Source organism: Rhinoderma darwinii, chromosome 5 (genome assembly GCF_050947455.1).
Source record: "Rhinoderma darwinii isolate aRhiDar2 chromosome 5, aRhiDar2.hap1, whole genome shotgun sequence".
In the NCBI taxonomy this organism is placed as follows: domain Eukaryota; kingdom Metazoa; phylum Chordata; class Amphibia; order Anura; family Rhinodermatidae; genus Rhinoderma; species Rhinoderma darwinii.
The window spans coordinates 155,100,264-155,119,849 of record NC_134691.1 but is presented as its reverse complement, the minus strand read 5'-3'; the positions used below and the strand labels follow the sequence as shown (position 1 = coordinate 155,119,849).

The following is a 19,586-nucleotide window of genomic DNA, read 5'->3' as shown; positions in this document are numbered from 1 at the left end:
CTTTCAAAGGTGTACATAGCCTTTACATCGACAGTGTAGTCAAGGTTAAAGAGAAATAAAAGTCTTTAAAACTAGAGGTGTCTTAAAAAAAAAATGTAAAAGGAAGCGATGCTTAATGGGAAAATACTATAAATACTGATGTCCTATCCCTGAAATATGAAGGCTCTTATTTAAAAAATGTACACAAGCCAGAGACATAACTAGACTTTCCTTCACCTGAGGCATAGATGCAGTTCACTGAATTTGTATTAAAGTACCCTTTCCTAGGCAGAGTTGTTTATTGGCACCAATCCAGGCACCCACCACATGCTACGCCCATGCACAAGCCATCTATTCATAAATTAGAAAACATTTTGTTGTCTTGGAAAATATTCTATGTCTGCCCCTTGCAGTTTTTGTTATCTCTGTGGATATGGGATTCTTTTCACTTTATAAGGCTATGTTTACACAGAGTTTTTTGCAGGAGGAAAACTGCGCCAGACGGTTTTTGCACAGTCGTTTGACAAAAACTCGTCAAAACACTCGTCGAGGTATTTTTTTCCTCTTTCTGACCGATTGAAATGGGGTTTTGGAGGCGGAAACCGCCTCAAGATGGGTCATGACGTGTCTTTTTACCGTGACGCGTTTTCTTTTACTCGCGGTAAAAAAACTCGTCCAACTCCCATTGAAATCAATGGGAGGCATTTTCGGGCGGTTTTTGAGGAGTTTTGCGTCGCGGTTTCCGCGTAAAAAAACTCAGTGTGAACAGGGCCTAATACAGTATTGTGCAGCGAGCACTCTAAATATCCTGTTTTTTTGCTTTTTATAGTGTTCTATGAACTTTTAAGCAATGTTATTCTATATGTAACCATATTTTACATTTGTCTGGTGGTTTTCTATATCGTGATATAGAAGATTATAATTAACTAACTACAAACCAGCTGTCGTTTTAGGAATTATAGTAGTAGAAGTAGTTGATAAGTTACATCCAGATTTCTTTGGTCTAAATCAATTATATTCCCAAGTAATTATTACTAATTGCTAGAACATTATGACAAAACCTAAGCTCTTGGACTACGGGGGAATGGCGGGGCAGTTTTTCTGGGCATCTTGCACTAAGCTGCTATTTAAGAAAGAAGTACAAAAGGAAGATGGTCAGCTGTTAGTTTTATGCAATAGGCTGGATGTAGAGTATCACAGCGAGACATGCAATGCTCTTTGGGTTTCTATAGCAGTAAAGGGCTTATCATTCTAATCCCCAGTTCACAAGGCTTTAAATGGCATGTGGAGGAAAAAAAATAGTGGTCTGCCCTTAGACCCAGATAGACGTTAACCCATCCACATCCAGTATAGGACAAGGTTCATGTATATAAAGATTCCTAGATTTAAGCATGACTTCCCAATAGATCATTTATACTTTGATATTTCAAACACACAAGTAATAACCATAATGGTACAAAAATGCTTGGATTGGATTCTTCTTTACTAGATTTTCTAAATTGCCCAGATATTTGTGCTTGTAATAGCAAATGTATGATTAGTCAGTCTTGATTTTTAACCGCTAAATTTAGTATATTTTTAAAGTCGTCTTTAACTTTTTTTTATATTACCATACTGATTTGCATATTTATGTCTACAATGTTCTCTGTTTCTTACTCCCGTTTATGGGATTAGGTCTGGTGTGAAACCAATTTAAGAAGATGTATCAGTGAATTGCATAGTTTCATATGTGAAATCTGCAACAAAGCGTTCCCAATGAAATTAGCTCTGAAACGGCATTTGGAAACCCATAAGGAGTGTCAGGTTAACAGTCTGCACAAAACTGAAAAATCGGCTGGAGTGGATCAAGAACAGAAAGCTTTTATGGCAGCCTTGGGCCTGAAGTACACCAAAGACATCAAGCCTGTCAGTCAGGAGGATAATTCATCAGTCTGTTTCCAGGCCATACACATAGAAGCTATGAAGAGCAAACTACCTCGCGAGATTGGTAGCAACATAACCATGCTGAAGTTGTCTCCTATAGAAGCACCACCTGTTGTTGGTCCATTCTCAGTCCTACCCTCAACAAAAGAAAATATGAAATTTCTTTCCTTGCAGCCTTTTCAAAAAGGCTTTACTGTACAACCAGACAACAGCATTGTGGTAAAACCTATCTCTGGGGAGTTGGCTGATATTCAGCAGATATTAAAGATGGCTTCTTCAGCACAATCTCAGATTAGTCTTCCACCATTGTCTAAAATGTCTCCTGCCATTATTAAACATATGCCGCCATTGAAGCCAAAGCCACCAGTGACTCCTCGTACAGTTGTTGCTGCCTCTACTCCCCCACCTCTTGTTACCAATCAGCAGGCATCTCCTGGCTGCATCAGCCCTAGCCTTCCTCCCCCACCTTTAAGAATGACAAAGAACAGTGTGGAAACGGCCACCAGCGCCATATATTTACAATCCAGGTCTGGAGCCATTTGTAGCTCCTCTGCTCAGAACTCCCAACTACCAAACTCGGAATTATTAAAACCGCGAGATTTAAAGACACAGCTTGAACAGGACAGTATTATAGAAGCCTTCATGCCTTTAGATTTGGAGGCAAAGATCAAACAAGAAGTAGCTGAAGGAGATTTGAAATCAATTATTTCTGGATCAAACAGCAAAAAAACAACCCAAGGTAAAAAAGTGTTTTATCCCTGTCGCTTCTGTGATCAGGTATTTACATTCTCTGGTGTATTGCGGGCCCACATACGCACTCATTTGGGAATATCACCCTACCAGTGTAACATATGTGATTATATTGCGGCTGACAAAGCAGCACTAATACGACACCTGCGAACACACAGTGGTGAGAGACCGTACATATGTAAAATATGCCAATACCCTTTCACTGTTAAAGCTAACTGTGAGAGACACCTACGAAAGAAGCATCTAAAGGTCACCAGGAAGGATATAGAAAAGAACATTGACTATGTATCCACAAATACATCTGAAATAGTGGATGCGCTCTGTTCTCCAGATACAGTTTGTAAATGCTGCGGGGAAGACTTAAAAAGTTATCGTGCTCTTCATATACACATGAGGAGCCACAGCAACTTTCAGAAAAAGAAACTTTTTGAATGCAAAGAGTGTGGCACTGCCTTTTCTGCCAAAAGAAACTGCATTCACCACATTCTCAAACAACACCGGCATGTTCGAGAAAAAGAAATAGAGAATCACATCTTGTGTGGTATCTCTAGCCCAGAGCAAAGTAGATCAGACACTCCACCTTTGGAGGACAGCACTTACCTCGAACATAAAGCCACAACATCTTACCTGGAACCACATAATGGATTTCATCGTGGGAGTGTTTCTTTTCCTCTAAAACTTGAACCTGGTTCCAGCTTTCCTGTGGACCTTGATGAACCCTTAGACTTTTCTCAAAAGAACAAAAACCCATGTGTGTTTTCGGTGAAAGAGGAGCCGGTCTTCACTTCTCTCGCTTCTTTTGATTCCTACATGGAACCTATTGATCTCTCCATACCTAAATATGCTAAGCAGGACAAAGATAACCCACAAATTCAACCAAACACTCAAGAGCAAATATGTGGCCCCATCAGTCAACTGTTTAGTTGTCAGCCATACCAACTTCCCCTAAGTGCCAATGAGCTCCTAGAAAAAACTGCAGCTATCACACATTCCAAATCAGGGAAAAACCCTGTACACTTGACTGTTCCAATAATTTCTCCTGCTGTTCTTGGAAGTGCAACTATTCTTCGCCCTTTGAGGCCTAAACCACCTCCACTCTTGCCAAAGCCATCAGTTACTAAAGAGTTGCCACCCCTGGCTTCTATTGCACAGATCATTTCTTCAGTATCATCTGCTTCAGCTTTGCTAAAAAGTGATATAACATCACCTAGTTCTCAAGTTTCTGCCAACAATATACCATCCACTGAGAAATCTGGAGCTTCCAAATCCAAGATGACGACAATCCATAATAAGGAACCTATTCTTCCCATTGATGTACCCCATACTGTTGGAAGCTTGACAAGTCCATCAGACCTTTCTAATCCTGCTGCTTTAGTTATAGGAGCAAAGAAAAGGGGTAGAAAGAAAGGAACTAAAAATAAGCCTAAGGCACCTATAGGTGTAGACCTTGAATCAAGCGGTGAATTTGCAAGTGTTGAGAAGATGTTGGCCACAACAGACACTAATAAGTTCAGTCCTTATCTGCAGCCTACAGAACACCTTAAAGATGCTGTAGACAAAAATGGTACTAGTGAGGACGAGAGAGATAGCGGTGAAGATAAAAAAGGAAAAAGAAATTCCTACTCCAATTCCCTGCAAAAGATAACCTGTCCGTATTGTCCCCGTGTTTTTCCCTGGGCAAGTTCCTTACAAAGACACATGTTGACTCACACAGGTAAGACGGCCTACACCATTTCTCAGTCTGTTTCCAACTTTCCTTGTATTTACATAGTAATGACCATTGCAACTGTTGGTAAAAATAGATCACCTTTAAAGAATTTACTGTATATTATGGGTATAAATATCTAGAAATGTCTTACTATTGTGCTTTGATAGCTGACTACATCTCTTGCAAACTTCATCTTGTAAACATAACTGCCGGTATAAATATTACAGCATTTCTGTAACTATCTACATTTGAATCAACCATTGGCTATGATATATCTTGCAATATTAAACGGTAACGAAACGTTCAACAAACTTTTGACATGTCATAGTGAAATGTCAGACGTTTTGGTGAGGGTTTGGCAGAAGTGCTCATGTGAGCGCTCAGCCACTTTAGTTTCTGTTCTGCTTTTTCCGGAAATCGATGCATCGGATTACGGGCTCAATAGAAAGTCTATGAGCTCGTACTCCGATACGTTGGTTTTCCAGAAAAAGCCAAACCGAAGCTGCTGAGCGCTCACACGAGCACTTCTGACGCTTCGTTTTAGTGATTGGCTATGACATGTCAGAAGTTTGTTGAACGTTTAGTTAGACTTTAAAGGGGTTGTCCACTTTGAACAATCCCTCTGTTAGAAGTTTTACCTGATAATAAGCTGATCTTGGTTTTTCTCGCTGCTGGGACCCCAAGTGATCAACTGTTATCTATGGGGGAACGTAGCAGAGTGTTTTATTTCCCTGCAGGGCCTCCACCGGAGAAAAATATGCATTACATAATGCACATTAAAATCAGTGAGCTGTCCGTGTAATACTTAGACACATGGAGTCCTCCAGAGTGAGAGAATGCTCTGTTCTCTGACTACTAGATGAGGACTGAGAGTGAGGGACCCACACTTATTAACTTATAATAGAGTATTTGAAAATTGGTTTTCTAAACCAGACAAACCCTTCAGAAATGAATGTTCTACATCAGCAGTCACTTAAATATTGGTGTGGTTTTACACTAACCTTTGAGTAAGTAATTGCCAAGGGCCTCATGATGTTATGACAATTTAAAGGGGTAGCTTGGTTTGGATAAAGAAATCCTTAGCAGGGAATTCTGCTAGTGGGAGATTCCCCCCCCCCCCCCATCTAACAGAGAGAGGCAATATGCACTGTAGGGGAATTAAACACTTTCTGTCAGGTTCCTCCATAGATTACAGATGTTTGCAGCTGGCGGCCCCGTGATCCGCTTATTTTCTGGATCCTTCCAACAAAAGCAGATTGTCCAATGCAGAAAACCCCTTTTAAGATTGTATTGTTTAACTGTAGTTTGCTGTGAAGTCAGAGGCGTAGCTAGGTTCTCCAGCACCCGGGGCAAAGATTCAGTTTGGCGCCCCCCCCCCACCAACCTCTTTCCCGACATCTCCTTCCCCCTCGCCGTGTTTGTTTTCTCTATCAATCAATGACGTGTCATTTCTTTTCCACATTTCTTTTTATGTAACTCGAGCATAAAAACATTTGTACATTTTACAAGCAATATAGTTCTATGCACAACACCAGAACCAAGCTCAGTACATAAATACAGCCCCAGAACCAAGCTCAATACATATATACAGCACCAGCACAAATACGGCTCAATTTAGTGCAACCCCTGCCGTATAGGTATGTACGGCGTAAAACTACAGCTCCCAGCATGGCCCGAACAATGATAAGGATATGCTGGGAGTTTCACAAAAATTAATCATATCATAATCATACCACCCATCATCTCGCTGCAGATCATAGTGACTACAGTGCTGATTAGAGGCAGAATGAACATTTACATTAGGTGACTCACCGGTGACATCTCAGATTCTAGTTCTTTTTCTCCATCCGGTCCAGACCTCTATGATGACTTCTCCCGGTCACAGCCCATTTCTGCAGTTTGCCGCTCAGATGTCTTCAGCTTCTCACTTTTCCAACATTTCTACACCTATAAATAAAGATAAAGTTCTCATTATACCACACACTACGCCCCTAAATATAATAGCGCCATACACTGCACCTCTAATTATAATAGCACCATACACCGTGTCCCATACACACACACACTGTGCCCCCTAAAGATAGTGTCTCCCATAGAGCCCGCTGTAGATAGTGCCCCCATATAGCCCACCCCTGTATATAGTGTCCCACAAATAGCTCCCCCTGTAGTGCTCTACAGATAGCCCACCCCTGTATATAGCCTCTTTGTAGATATAGTGCTTCACGTATAGCCCAACCCTGTATATAGCCCCCTGTAGATATAGCCCACCCCTGTATATAGCCCACATATAGTCCACCCCTGTATATAGTGATCCACAGATAGCCCACATATAGTCCACCCCCTGTATATAGCCCCCCTGTAGATATAGCCCACCCCTGTATATAGGCCACATATAGTCCTTCCACATATAGTCCACCCCCGTATATAGTGCTCCACAGATAGCCCCCTGTAGATATAGCCTACCCCTGTATATAATGCTCCATAGATCGCCCACAACTGTATATAGTCCCCCTGTAGATATAGCCCACCCCTGCATATAGTATCCCACAAATAGCTCCCCCTATAGTGCTCCACAGAAAGCCCACCCCTGTATATAGCCCCCCTGTACATATAGCCCACCCCTGTATATAGTGCTCCACATATAGTCCACCCCTGTATATAGTGCTCCACAGATAGCCCACCCCTGTATATAGCCCCCTGTAGATATAGCCCACCCCTGTATATAGTGCTCCATAAATCGCCCCCCCCCTGTAGATATAGTGCTTCACGTATAGCCCAACCCTGAATATAGCCCCCTGTAGCTATAGCCCACCCCTGTATATAGTGCTCCACAGATAGTCCACCCCCATATATAGTGCTCCACAGATAGCCCCCTGTAGATATAGCCTACCCCTGTATATAGTGCTCCATAGATCGCCCACAACTGTATATAGCCCCCCTGTAGATATAGCCCACCCCTGTATATAGTCCCCCTGTAGATATAGCCCACCCCTGCATATAGTATCCCACAAATAGCTCCCCCTCTAGTGCTCCACAGAAAGCCCACCCCTGTATATAGCCCCCCTGTAGATATAGCCCACCCCTGTATATAGTGCTCCACATATAGTCCACCCCTGTATATAGTGCTCCACAGATAGCCCACCCCTGTATATAGCCCCCTGTAGATATAGCCCACCCCTGTATATAGTCCCCTGTAGATATAGCCCACCCCTGTATATAGTGCTCCACATATAGTCCACCCCTGTATATAGTGCTCCACAGATAGCCCACCTCTGTATGTAGCCCCCTGTAGATATAGCCCACCCCTGTATATAGTGCTCCATAGACCGCCCAACCCTGTATATAGCCCCCCTGTAGATATAGGCCACCCCTGTATATAGTGCTCCATAGATCGCCCACCCCTGTATATAGCCCCCCTGTAAATATAGCCCACCCCTGTATATGGTGCTCCATAGCCCCCCCGTAGATAAAGCCCCCCCCCATGTAGATAACACTTTTTTATTACAATAAAAAAACAAAAACTATTCAAACTCACCTTAATCCCGCTCCCACACTGGCTGGCAGCAATGGAGACCTGCTCTCTTCTGCGCAGGTCTCCTGGGGGTTGAACGAAGCGTCTATGAAAGGCGCTGATTGGCTGGGCAGGATGACTTTGCCTGTCATTCAGCGACGGAATCTTCACTGGTACAAAAGGTACCAGTCGCTTCACTGGTACAAAAGCGCTGAATAGCCGGGCACGGAACGTACCCGGCAATTCATTGCTTCTAATTGTACCTGTGTCCTATAGACACAGGTACAATTATAGTGCAGGAGGAGGTGGCGCTGGCGCCCCCCTCTAAGTTGCGCCCGAGGCACATGCCCCGCCTGCCCACCTAGCTACACCCCTGGTGAAGTAATGTGCGAAGGTGACAGAATGTAGAACCTTTTGTATTAGAACTTTAATATATAGTATGTTCTATATACATTATCTACATATTACTCCAAAAGGATCAATGATCCATACCTTCACCCTATGCCTGAACCTGTGTTAAATTCAGATTGACCTGTCTAGACAATAGATTCTCTTTTGTTCTAATAATAAAGAACACATTGTAAAATGCTACAAACATATTCAATGTATGTTGCAGCTTACATTTTGAGGAACGCATATTTGCTCAATTTTTCGGGTGGCTAAAGCATTCCATAATCCTGGCCGGCCCTTTGTTCTACATAAGACTTGTTGCTCTTCGTTCCTCTATGAGCAGGCTGAAATCTGTTTTGCCATCCCTGACAACTCCTTCTGCTGTATTGCGGGGAACACCTGACTGTTCCTGGGAATTCAACAGTGCCCTCTAAATTATAATCCCCCCCCCCCCCTGATAAATTACATTTTCAGTTACATTTAAAAGTATTTATAAATAAGTTTAAGTGCAGCTTTTTGGAAGGCAATATTTCTAGAACACCTTGAAAATCTTCTGCTTGACTTCAGCATTTGCTCATCATATCCTAAATGGTTTAATAGCAGTACGAAATATCCGCAGTATATTATCATCTTATAATAGAAGTTGCACATTAGTTTTCCATATGTGTCATTCAGACTATTGCACGCTGTTACTTTCCCTCCTCCCCGATGAACAAGGAATGGCATGGAGATTCATGTACTTAGGCAGAGTGTGGTCACCTGACCGCCGGGTAGTAAGGATTGCTCCATGCAATCTCCTAATGCAGATTTAGCTGTTAATTAGCAGCAAAACGAACAACTTGAGGCAGATTAAAGCAGAGTGGGCGCTCATAATGCAGCTTTTGTCTCCAGCCTAGAGAGGCTCTCTTGTTCTAAAGGATATTTATGCCCTCCCTTCTCCCTCCTCTGTTGCTTCAACCCACATCACTCCTGACTCCAATGCCCTGTACTTTTATCGAATATTCGCGCATGCTTCAATATTTCCAAAACTGCATATACTTTCTCTCTATATAATGACCTAAAATTTGGCATTTGTGTACAGTGTAGAAAGTGGGATAAATAAATTTTTTTCCTGCTTCAGGTCAGAAGCCCTACCCGTGTGCACAGTGCGATGCCTTCTTTTCCACTAAATCAAACTGTGAGCGCCATCTTTTACGCAAACATGGAGTTGCCAACCTCTCCTTAAGAAGAAACGGTCTTATTGCCCAGTCTAAAGAAAGTGATGTTGGATCTCATGATAGCACAGGTAGCACATTTAGCTTATTCATTATTCTAAATAAATAGATGTCACATCTGCATATTAGTAGGGTCCAGGGTTGACAAAAGTGTCCGGTCTGCTTTAGTCTTTGTTCACATTACGTTTGGGTACCCATAGACTTCGTTATCCCTAATGTATGCCAAAAGAATGTTGGTTTGGGCAGTATATGTTGCTATACTTTTTTTTTTTTTTTTAAATTGTATTGAAAAGTAAATTTTTTACACTGGGAGTCAATGGCAGACGTGTGAGACTGTATCTTTATACAGTTGCATGAATCTGGGGCAGACGCTGGGTGGCATACTTCACTTTTGGGGCATGTGCTTGGCGTGCACGTTCGAACGGAGCCTTAGTTGTGTTGAGAGTTTATATCGCATTTTTATAGGTTTTTGGTCGATTTTTCTCTTTTATTATAGTATTTATGCATATATAATTTGGCAGAGCATATTTCCTAGGCATGTCTTGTATACCATTCAAAGTGCGTTCAGAACTCTGCTGTTTTGTATGATCATGCTTAATGTCTATACAAAACACGTCCTGCTGTTTTGCATGGTGGAAGATTTAGTATTTACATCAGGCACAGTAGTCTACTGTGGAGAAATAAAAACGATATCTTTCAAAATGCCATGCACTGGACAACAATGCATTATTGGAATTCATCTTATCTCTTCAGACTTTGTCTGTCATCATAGTATTAGTGGATTCCAGATGGCAGCAAGCAGAATTTTGAGTCGCTCAATGTGAATGGGCTATAAGATACGATATAACCCAAGATCAATGCAAGTTAAGTAAAGCTACGTTATTTAGCATTATATGTATATTATATTCAAATGCAACCTGTCAAATGTTTTTCAAAAGTGGGAATGTGGCATAACCTTTCCTTGGCTATATAATGTCCTAAATAATTGTGGTTGGAAAGGGAATATTCGTACCAGTTAAAGGCTATGTACCTTTTGTGGGCTTATCTATTTATAAAAAAAATAAAAATAAAGTCAGTGTGTTTAGTGTAACTTCTTAATTTGTTTTTTTTTTTAAAATAGTTTTACTTTTGTTCAGTATTCTCTATACAGAACAGCTGTATCATTCGCTATTCACCGAATCCGTCAGTCCCGCTTACCTGACAGGTTCAGAGTCGGCAGGTTCCAGGTTCCATCTTTAATCTTTCACATTTAAGTTCATAACTTCGATGTGATAGAGTACGGGTGGATGTCAGAGACAAGCAGGACCCGCTCTCACTGAACCCGTCAGGTCCACGGAACTGATAGGAACAGGATTTAGCACTAGATACAGCTGTTCTGCATAGAGAATACAGAACAGCTGTATCTAAAAACGTAAAATACATTTTTAAATAAAAAATAATTAAGAAGTTACACTAAACACACTGATCTATTTATAAAAATAAAAAAAAGCCCTCCAAGGTGTACATAGCCTTTAAGCAATGACACTTGTATTTAGGTAACAAGGATTCTTTGTGGACAGTAGGGTCTTTTGCTGCACAGGTTATGCTTTATTAAGAGATGGTGGATGAAGGACAACCTACTAAACCCTTGTGAATGTTCTTTTATAGACAGTCAGTCTGATGCGGACTTGTCAGCTGCAGAAGTTGATGTTCTAGACCTGACGTCTGGCGAAAGAGCTAAAGCGGAGCAGGCTCCACTGACGGACATCGAGCAGGTATCCAAGAACAAGCAAACTGAGAAAATGATTGTAGACCAAGAAGAGTCTAAACAGAATGAAGAGGAGCTGCCAGAGGATGATGCTGTGAGCAACAAAAGCCTTGATCTTAATTTTGCAAGCAAGCTTATTGAGTTCAAGCTGTCAGCCAGTGAACAGGCTACTAACAACTCTTGTGATGTTTGTGGGAAAAACTTTAAGTTTGCTGCCACTCTAAGCAGACATAAGAGAGCACACTCATGTGTAAGCAAGGTGCAAGAGAAAAATGTGGAATATGAATGCAATGACTTATCAACCCCGGCCTGCAATTTCACTTATGTCACTGCTGATGAGCCAGGAAGTCAAGATGAAGAGCTGCCCGTTGACCTAAAAGTTTCTAAATTGACTGTAGTGGCCGAGCCATTGGGACAGCAACAAACAGAGAGTGACGGGAATTCTGAAGAAAAAATGGAAAAGTCATTGGATAAAAGTGATGATGACAAGGATACCAAGCCTGAGACTAAGGGGACGAAAGCAGACAAAAGAAAGAAAATCTGCACAGTCTGTAGTAAACGTTTCTGGTCCCTTCAGGATCTCACAAGACACATGAGATCTCACACAGGTAAGTGCACCTTTACCTGCACCTAGGTCAAAGATCCAGTTCACTGCCCAGGCCCTGTATCTAAATACCCTGTCCAAGACAGAGTAAGGCCCCATGCACACGACCGTAAAAAAAACTCAGTTTTTGCGGACCGCAATTGCGGTCCGCAAAAACGGACCCATTCACTTTCATTGAACGCGGACACCTTTCCGTAGCACTACGGAAGGGTGTCCGTGCCGTGGAAATGTTCCGGGAATTATGGAACATGTCCGTTCTTTTGCATTTTGCGGGCCGTGCTCCCATACTTTGTATGCATGGGGCCTTACTTGTTGGTGCCCTCCGTGGCACGCAGTCCCCCATCACCGCCTCTACTGCATACACCTGTGAAGTGATAGTATACTGAGTACAGCTGTAGAATCCTCGTTGATTCTTATACATTTTATATATTTGTACCAGTACAGTCAAGGTAAAGTATAAAGTAGGTGCTAGCTCTGCACACCGTTTAATAGATGCTTATAATTTTTTTTCCTAGGTGAGCGTCCTTACAAATGCCAGACATGCGATCGCACTTTTACTCTGAAGCACAGTCTGGTTCGTCACCAGCGAATACACCAGAAAATAAGAGATACTAAAAGCCAAGGGAAAGAGAGTGACAAGGATGAACGGCTGCTTAGGGGGGACGAAGAAAGTGATGCAGAGTCCATGCAGAGCAGCACACACCATGCATCTGAAAATGAATGCGATACACCAGTTCTTAACAGCCATGCTTTAACTAGGAGCAAAAAACGCCAGTCCCCCAATGTGGATGCTGAGGAATCCTCTCAAAACAATGAAGATGCATCTGGTAGAGACACCCCAAAAGAAGGCATGGCCGTCAATATTAAAGATCTAGACAGCCATAAGATCGCTGATCCCAAAACTGTAGAGGGTGGAAACAAGGAGCCTGAAAAAGCTACTATGAATCATATGCTTATAACCTCAGAGGGATCCCCTCCTGTTGTAGGGCCTAAATGAGCCAATAATAGGAGGTTCCCTTCCTGCTTTGCTCCGACAGAATCATACTTACACTTGATCTTTTCAGATGAATTTTCTACAGCGGATTATGGCAGGCCATACCATGTGCCATAACCTTTGTTTAAATACAAAAACTTTATATGGATATTGAGTGCCTTACTACTTTATTATGTGTTTTGGTATTACACTTTTTCAATATTCAGTTTTGTACGTAAAAGAGGATATTACTCTGATGGATATTCAGAAAGGACATTTCCCATTGAAGCATTAAATATTTTTTTTTGTGTGTACATCAATCACTGTCTTTCCAGAGGTGGACTATTTCAGGTTGTGGAGAAAGCAATATGTTACTGCAGCCAATAACTGGAAGAAAGTCAATGGACATGCAGAAAAGGTTTTCTACCAGACTTCTGCCAGTTTGCAACATTTCTGCGCTTTGAATTTGCTGTGGACATTTGTGTATTTTACAAGTGCTGGATGATTATATTCACAAAGCGTATGGCAATCGCCATAACCCAGGAAAAAAAAGTAGTCGTTTGAACTTCACAACCTGATCCTGCACATAACCGATCTGTATGGTGTTATTATTGAGTAGTTGTTCTACCTCGGATAGACACACACACAGGGTTCAGCAGAAGGATTACCACCAATGGAACTCTCTGCCCACCTATGTCTCGATTCTGTTTGCTTGAATTCAACAACTTACTAGTCTCTGCATTTTGCAGAACCGTTTGGGCAATATTTGCCTTTCAAAAATTACCAAGTAACTTCTGAGTCCTGGTATTAATAAATATGTATAAATATAAACTTTTGCTTTTTATAAATGATAGCCTTCGGCAGTTCTCTTGCGCTGCGCCATTCCAACCCTCTTCTCAGTGAAAACAGAGGCTTGTGCGCAATAAGGTAAATGGAGACTTTCAAGTGTCCTGCCATTGAGGTTGGCAGAGGACAGAGGTGGACTGTAAAAACAAGCAAAGAGTTCTGTCTTCCAATATCAGATGCCTTACCTTTTAAGTTTTGACCTTTGTTTCTAGGCAGGATTGTACTACTGGCAAAAAGAAAGTGAGAAAGAAGAGCTAGAATAGAATTTGTACCATGGCGCTTGAAGATCAGCCCAGTTAAAAATGGTGTGTGTGTGTGTGTATGTATGTATGTATGTATGTATGTGTGTGTATGTATATATATATATATATATATATATATATATATATATATATATATATATATTTTACAAATACACTGTGTATGTTGGGTATGCATGTGTGTATATGTATATTTCACATATATGTCTACACACCTAGATACAAATATAAATGGTCTATTTGTTTATATATATATATATATATATATATATATATATATATATATATATATATATATTAAACTTTACTGTAACTGTGCAATTTGCCCCCTCGGTTTATTGTGACCTCTAGGACTTTAGAGATAAAGGTATGTCCAGAATGTTTGTGTCTTAGACTATACGCATCCCTTTACACCCGTTATATATATATATCAATTACTTTCTGAATTATCCATGGCACAGGCTGTCTGTGTCATGGCGACCGGTATTACTAAGGTCGTGTTTTGGCTACTCGCACATTGGTTGCTTGGGGGTATTACCTCCACTTTTCCGTGAACCAGTATTTGACCTTGATCTGAAACATTTCACATTATCTGGTAAATCAGTAATGATTTTTATGCATTTAGTTAATGTCTAAAATTCCTTAAACCGATACTTCAACTATTGAAATTGTGATTGGGCGGTAGAGAGAAGCTTCTTATTATAACTTCTAAATTGTTCCAAACTTTAAAATCAAAGTCTAAGGCCACGTTCGGATGTGGCGGATTTCTTCCGCTTCGTCCGGACGTAGGCTAAGCGGAGGTCAATTCCGAGAGGGATCATTCAGTACTACACTGTCACAGTATCTGTGCAATGCCGGACAATCAACTGAATGACCAATATAACAGAGCAGCAGCTAAAGCGATGCCTTTCTACAAACAATGATGTTCTATGGAAACTAATATATTTCTATATGGGATGAGCAGATATATATATATATATATATATATATATATATATATATAGACACACCCGACTAGTTCTGGAGAATGGTAAATCACAACCAATGATTCCTTCTTATTTTTTTTACCAAGTGTTCTTATTAATCAGAATCAATTAAAGGACAAACCTGTATTTTAGTCAATTTATTTTAAGTTGTATGTCTCCAAACCTTTTGATGTTACATGTTTTACTGTAAAGTGATGTATCAAAGCTGATCAGCCCATCAGAACAGTGGGACGTTTGTTAGCAATAATTTCAATGGAATGAAAGCTTTATTTAATGTATGTATACCCTGATAGATAAGGTCTTTATCATATTTTTTTTTCTTTTGTTCGAAATATAAATATATCATAAATGAGTTTAATATGAATTGTTCCCAAAATATTGTGTCTTTTGGATATTAAACTGTGAAGTATATGCCATGATTGAACTCTGGGTGAATCGTAGATATTTAGTTTGCATGTTCAGCTAATTTTGTCTTTTTTTTTTTTTTTTTTTTCCCCCTTCTCTTTCTTTTCCTCTCAGGGCTTTGCAGATTGATTTCTATGAATTATTTTATTTGTCATTTCTACGTTTCAGATTAACTGCTCGATATATTTAAAGCTGAGGTCATGAAATCACTACAATAAGCACTTGACTGTGAATGCAATAAAAGCCCCGTCACATAGATGGTGATCTTGTTATAGCTGGGGCAATAGAACAGTCACAATTCTAGTATCCCAATGATTTTTTTTCTCCTGTCCTCTGACTGTACGATCAACATTAGCAACTATATCCCACTATAAGGGGAAACTATGGTGAAAATTTTAAATTTCATATTTTTCTAAAGGGAACTTCAACTGCTGCTATGCATTATGTACAAGACTGGTCTATGCCACATGAACAGAGAATCATTTTTGTTTTGGTACTTGTTTTCCTCCTTTTTATTCAGCTGTACAGTACTTCCAAATTCAGAATGAAATGCTGTTCTGTATGAAACAATCTAAGCAATAAAATGTTATATTTAAAATTAAAGTTCTGGTAAGTTGCACTTTGTTAGTACATTACTACAGCTCCGGTACACAATCAAATGAGAGGAAGTCATAGCTAGGTAGATAAATGGCAACATGGCGTTAACACCTTCATATGAATATCTAATTCAGTACTACATTGCTTTAATAGTAGTTTCACAATGATATTGCTCCATAAGCTAGAAATTCAACTCACTGAATGGAGGTTTCACACTTAGAGGGATAGTCCGGGTTGGACTGGCCCACTGGGGTTCTATGGGATCCCTAGTGGGCCAGTCCAACCCTGATTATCCCTCTCCGTGTGAAACTCTATTTAGTGAGTTGAATTTCTTGCTTATGGAGCAAAATCGTTACTAAATTAATGGGTCTCAATGATCCAACAGAAGAAAAGCCCATTTGGAGGTGACTTTGGAAACCAATCACTTGCCACTTGGGTCTATTTCGTATGGGATCATTTCTTAATAATCTCTCAGACCTTATTGATATGTGCTGTCTGCAATGATAATAACAAAGATTACAAGGCAAATTGAAATTAGATGTGCACATGCGCTGTATAGATGAAGGATGGGCCCTCACAATAATCTACTCAGGGTTACTTGGACCCCCCAAAGTTCGAAACTGGGGATAGTACACAAGTAGAGGCCCTCTAACACCAAGCGGGATAAGAGAACTACCTGAACTTCTATAACTCCGCTCAAGTGGATGTAATAAAGCATAGCGGGAAGGATACAGGAAAGGTTATCTGATTCGGTCTGATGACCGGTGTATACTGAGCAATAAGGTAAGGGATAAAGAACGGTGGCTTCCTAATGAGTCCCTAAACGGAATTCTCACCCTTACTTAAAAAATCCGCTCTGAAAAGTCAACACCAAATCGAAAACTGAACCTTGGGGCCTATTCAAATTTCATTTTTCACTTCCATTGAAGGTATACGGCGGGACTCTGATGGAAGGCACAGATGTATCCCACTGTAAAGGCATACAGTGGGCTCCGTTGCCTGAAATCTCTGCGCTACCGGATTCTCTCCTGGTAATTCCACCCCTGGGAAAGTTCCCCAAAGTATACGTTTAACGTATACCTGTGACGGATGCCATACAGTGGCATCTGTCACACATAGTCATGTAAAAAAAAAATTATACCACGCGGTATACAATTTTTTGGCGGGATCCCTCAGGATGGAATAGCGTAGTATACTACGTTATTCTATCCTCCAAAAAAAGGTATACCGACATATACCAGCCTGACGGACACTCTTTTGGACTCCGTCAGGCTAATGGAGCCCTATGGACATGTTTACCGTGTGCGTAAGGAGCTTTCCCAATGTACAGCTAAAACCTAGGGCCAAAACGTGATGTGAACAGGGCCTAAAATGTCCCTGCAGCTAGGACTATGCACAGGCTGCCTAATCCAATGCATAGTCATCGGGGATTAATTCGCCAGAAGCAGTCTGAAGTAAAGCCAGCAGTGAAAATTCTCATAGGGACTCTGATTTGAGTCTGATGATGACGACGGGTGGATGCAGATACCCTTTGCTGTACCCTTCTCATTAAGCTTTATTGCATCCACTTGAGTTATTCCAGCTGTATTAAAATTTAAGTTTTAGCACTACATTTCTATCTTTCAGTGAGATGTCCCTAGAGGTTTCCTCGAGTATCTGTCAGACAACAGACCACTGTTTCATGAAATCAGTCTGTAGTCTGCTGTCGAATGGCCATATGGGAGCTCCATAGTAGATCTATGCAATCAAGTCTAATAATATTAGGCCGTTGCTATATCTTATTTTCACGGTGCTTAGAATAAATGCCTGTCTTTTGAAACACACCACTAAATGCAAAAAATATATTGATGTTTATGAACATCTGTCCAACTAGTCGATACAGTACAGGCATAAAAATGGTGGATTTATAAATGTCCTCATGCTGTAAGACAGGTTCACTTTGAAGGAAAACGGCTTTTAAATGGCATTTTACAGTATTCCATAGTTTAAAGTGCACCTAATGTTACAAAAGAAGGGGTGCTATAGAGGTGTGTTAGTTGTCGTGCAGAATTTTGATTGTAACCTGCAAATTTTGGGTCATTCCCCTTCTCTCTGCTGGTTTCTGTAAATTAACATTTTCTCTCTTCAAGCCTGTTGAATACACAATCTCTTTCTGGTGTGATGTAAGTGCTCAGACTATGTGACGTCTTCCACCTGCTGCCCTATGCGGTTTCACCAAAACACGAAGGCCTTATTTACACGAGCGTTGCGCATCTCGGATGTGAAAGTTTTTCACGTCCGAGGTGCATCCGTGCTCTGCGCTGATGAGAGTATATGGAGGGAATGCGTGAAACGTGAAAAAATAGGACATGTCCTATTTTCTCACGGACCTTTCACACGATCCGTTGAAACAACAGCCGTGTGAATGGCCACATTGGATTACAAAGGTCCGTGGGACGGACGTTGTTTCAATGACCGTTACACGGATGTTTAACACGCTCGAGTAAATAAGGCCTAAGGGAGTGATTTATTAATACTGGTGTTCCACACTGGAGTAAGATGCAACACATTTACTAGGAAGTGAACGCCTCTTAATAAATGTGTCGCAACAGTGGCAGGGAGTGCGACCACGACCCATCCCCACCCCAGACTGGACATTCAAATTACAAAAATGTACTCACATCACCGTTCTGCTTCTCCCCCGGGTCCCCTCAGGCTCTCACAGCAGACCGCACATAAAAGGTCCTGATGCTGAGATTTTTATTTTATTTTCCAATCGGAAAGAGGGCGGGTAGTCTGATCGGGGAGAAGAGGTTGGGGCTGATGCAGATTTCCACTATAATTGACACCAGTTTCTACAGTAAATAATAGTAAATGTCAGGCTACAGGTGCCCCTTTTGCGGCTTAGACCCGCATGTGTGTTGTAAACTGCTCAAAAGTCACAATTTTTTCCCCATCAATTTTCTTTTTGGCCTTTTAGAAAGGTTGCTAAATTCTCACTTTAGATGGGTTCACACGAAGAGGCTGTGATTTTGCCAGAAAAGCAGTGTCATGCAGTTTTACCACAAATTGGTGTAGTTTTCAAATTGACGGACTGTTCATGTCTGCAGGTTTTGTGGGTAACCAGAAATTTTACCTGCAATACCATTAACAATAAATTTTAAAACCGGACTAACGGCAGGTTTTCGGTTGCGCTATGGCGGCTAAATATGAGCCAATTCTGAGTGAGAAACTTTTCCTCCTCCATCTACTATTTACTGTTTTACAATTAACTGATCTTTTTTAGGGACAGAGGAGGTTTCTGAACATTTAGGCTCATGCACACACGGCCATAATACATTTCCATGCAAGATCCAATATTTAATGCCAAGGAAAGGTTTTCCTGATCTTCCAGGACAGAATCCTGTCCCGTCCTTGGCACTAAGTATGTGGTTCCTGCACTAAACCGTATTATAGCTGAACAGAGACCCTGCAATAATGGAAAGGGGAACTACAGGCTGATGAAAAATAAGGATGATGCCACTTCCCCAAACAAGATATATTACAAAGTTTCATATATTAACAAGTACTACTGATTTTATGCAAGAAGAACAATCTATAACTATAGGTAGTCTTTGTCTAGATACAAAGTTGAGTAACTTTGTAAATCCCTTTTATTCACTTCTCGTTCTACATTTTAAATACACCGTGTTTTATTGGCAGTTCTGCTGTAAC

At 40.9% G+C, this 19,586-nt stretch overlaps 1 protein-coding gene across 2 annotated transcripts in view; it reads left to right on the top strand.

Annotated features, from left to right (window-relative positions):
* The window catches only part of RREB1 (ras responsive element binding protein 1), a 73,796-nt gene extending 57,897 nt beyond the window's left edge, over positions 1-15,899 (top strand). Inside the window, exons 11-14 of one of the 2 annotated variants that reach the window (XM_075826671.1) lie at positions 1,654-4,366; positions 9,382-9,546; positions 11,123-11,830; positions 12,342-15,899. In XM_075826671.1, coding sequence (XP_075682786.1) covers positions 1,654-4,366; positions 9,382-9,546; positions 11,123-11,830; positions 12,342-12,823 — 4,068 coding nt within the window. In that variant the 3' untranslated portion in view covers positions 12,824-15,899. The remainder of the gene's footprint in view (positions 1-1,653; positions 4,367-9,381; positions 9,547-11,122; positions 11,831-12,341) is intronic. The other variant, XM_075826672.1, reaches the window with a different exon arrangement.
* The last annotated feature ends 3,687 nt before the right edge of the window (positions 15,900-19,586 follow it).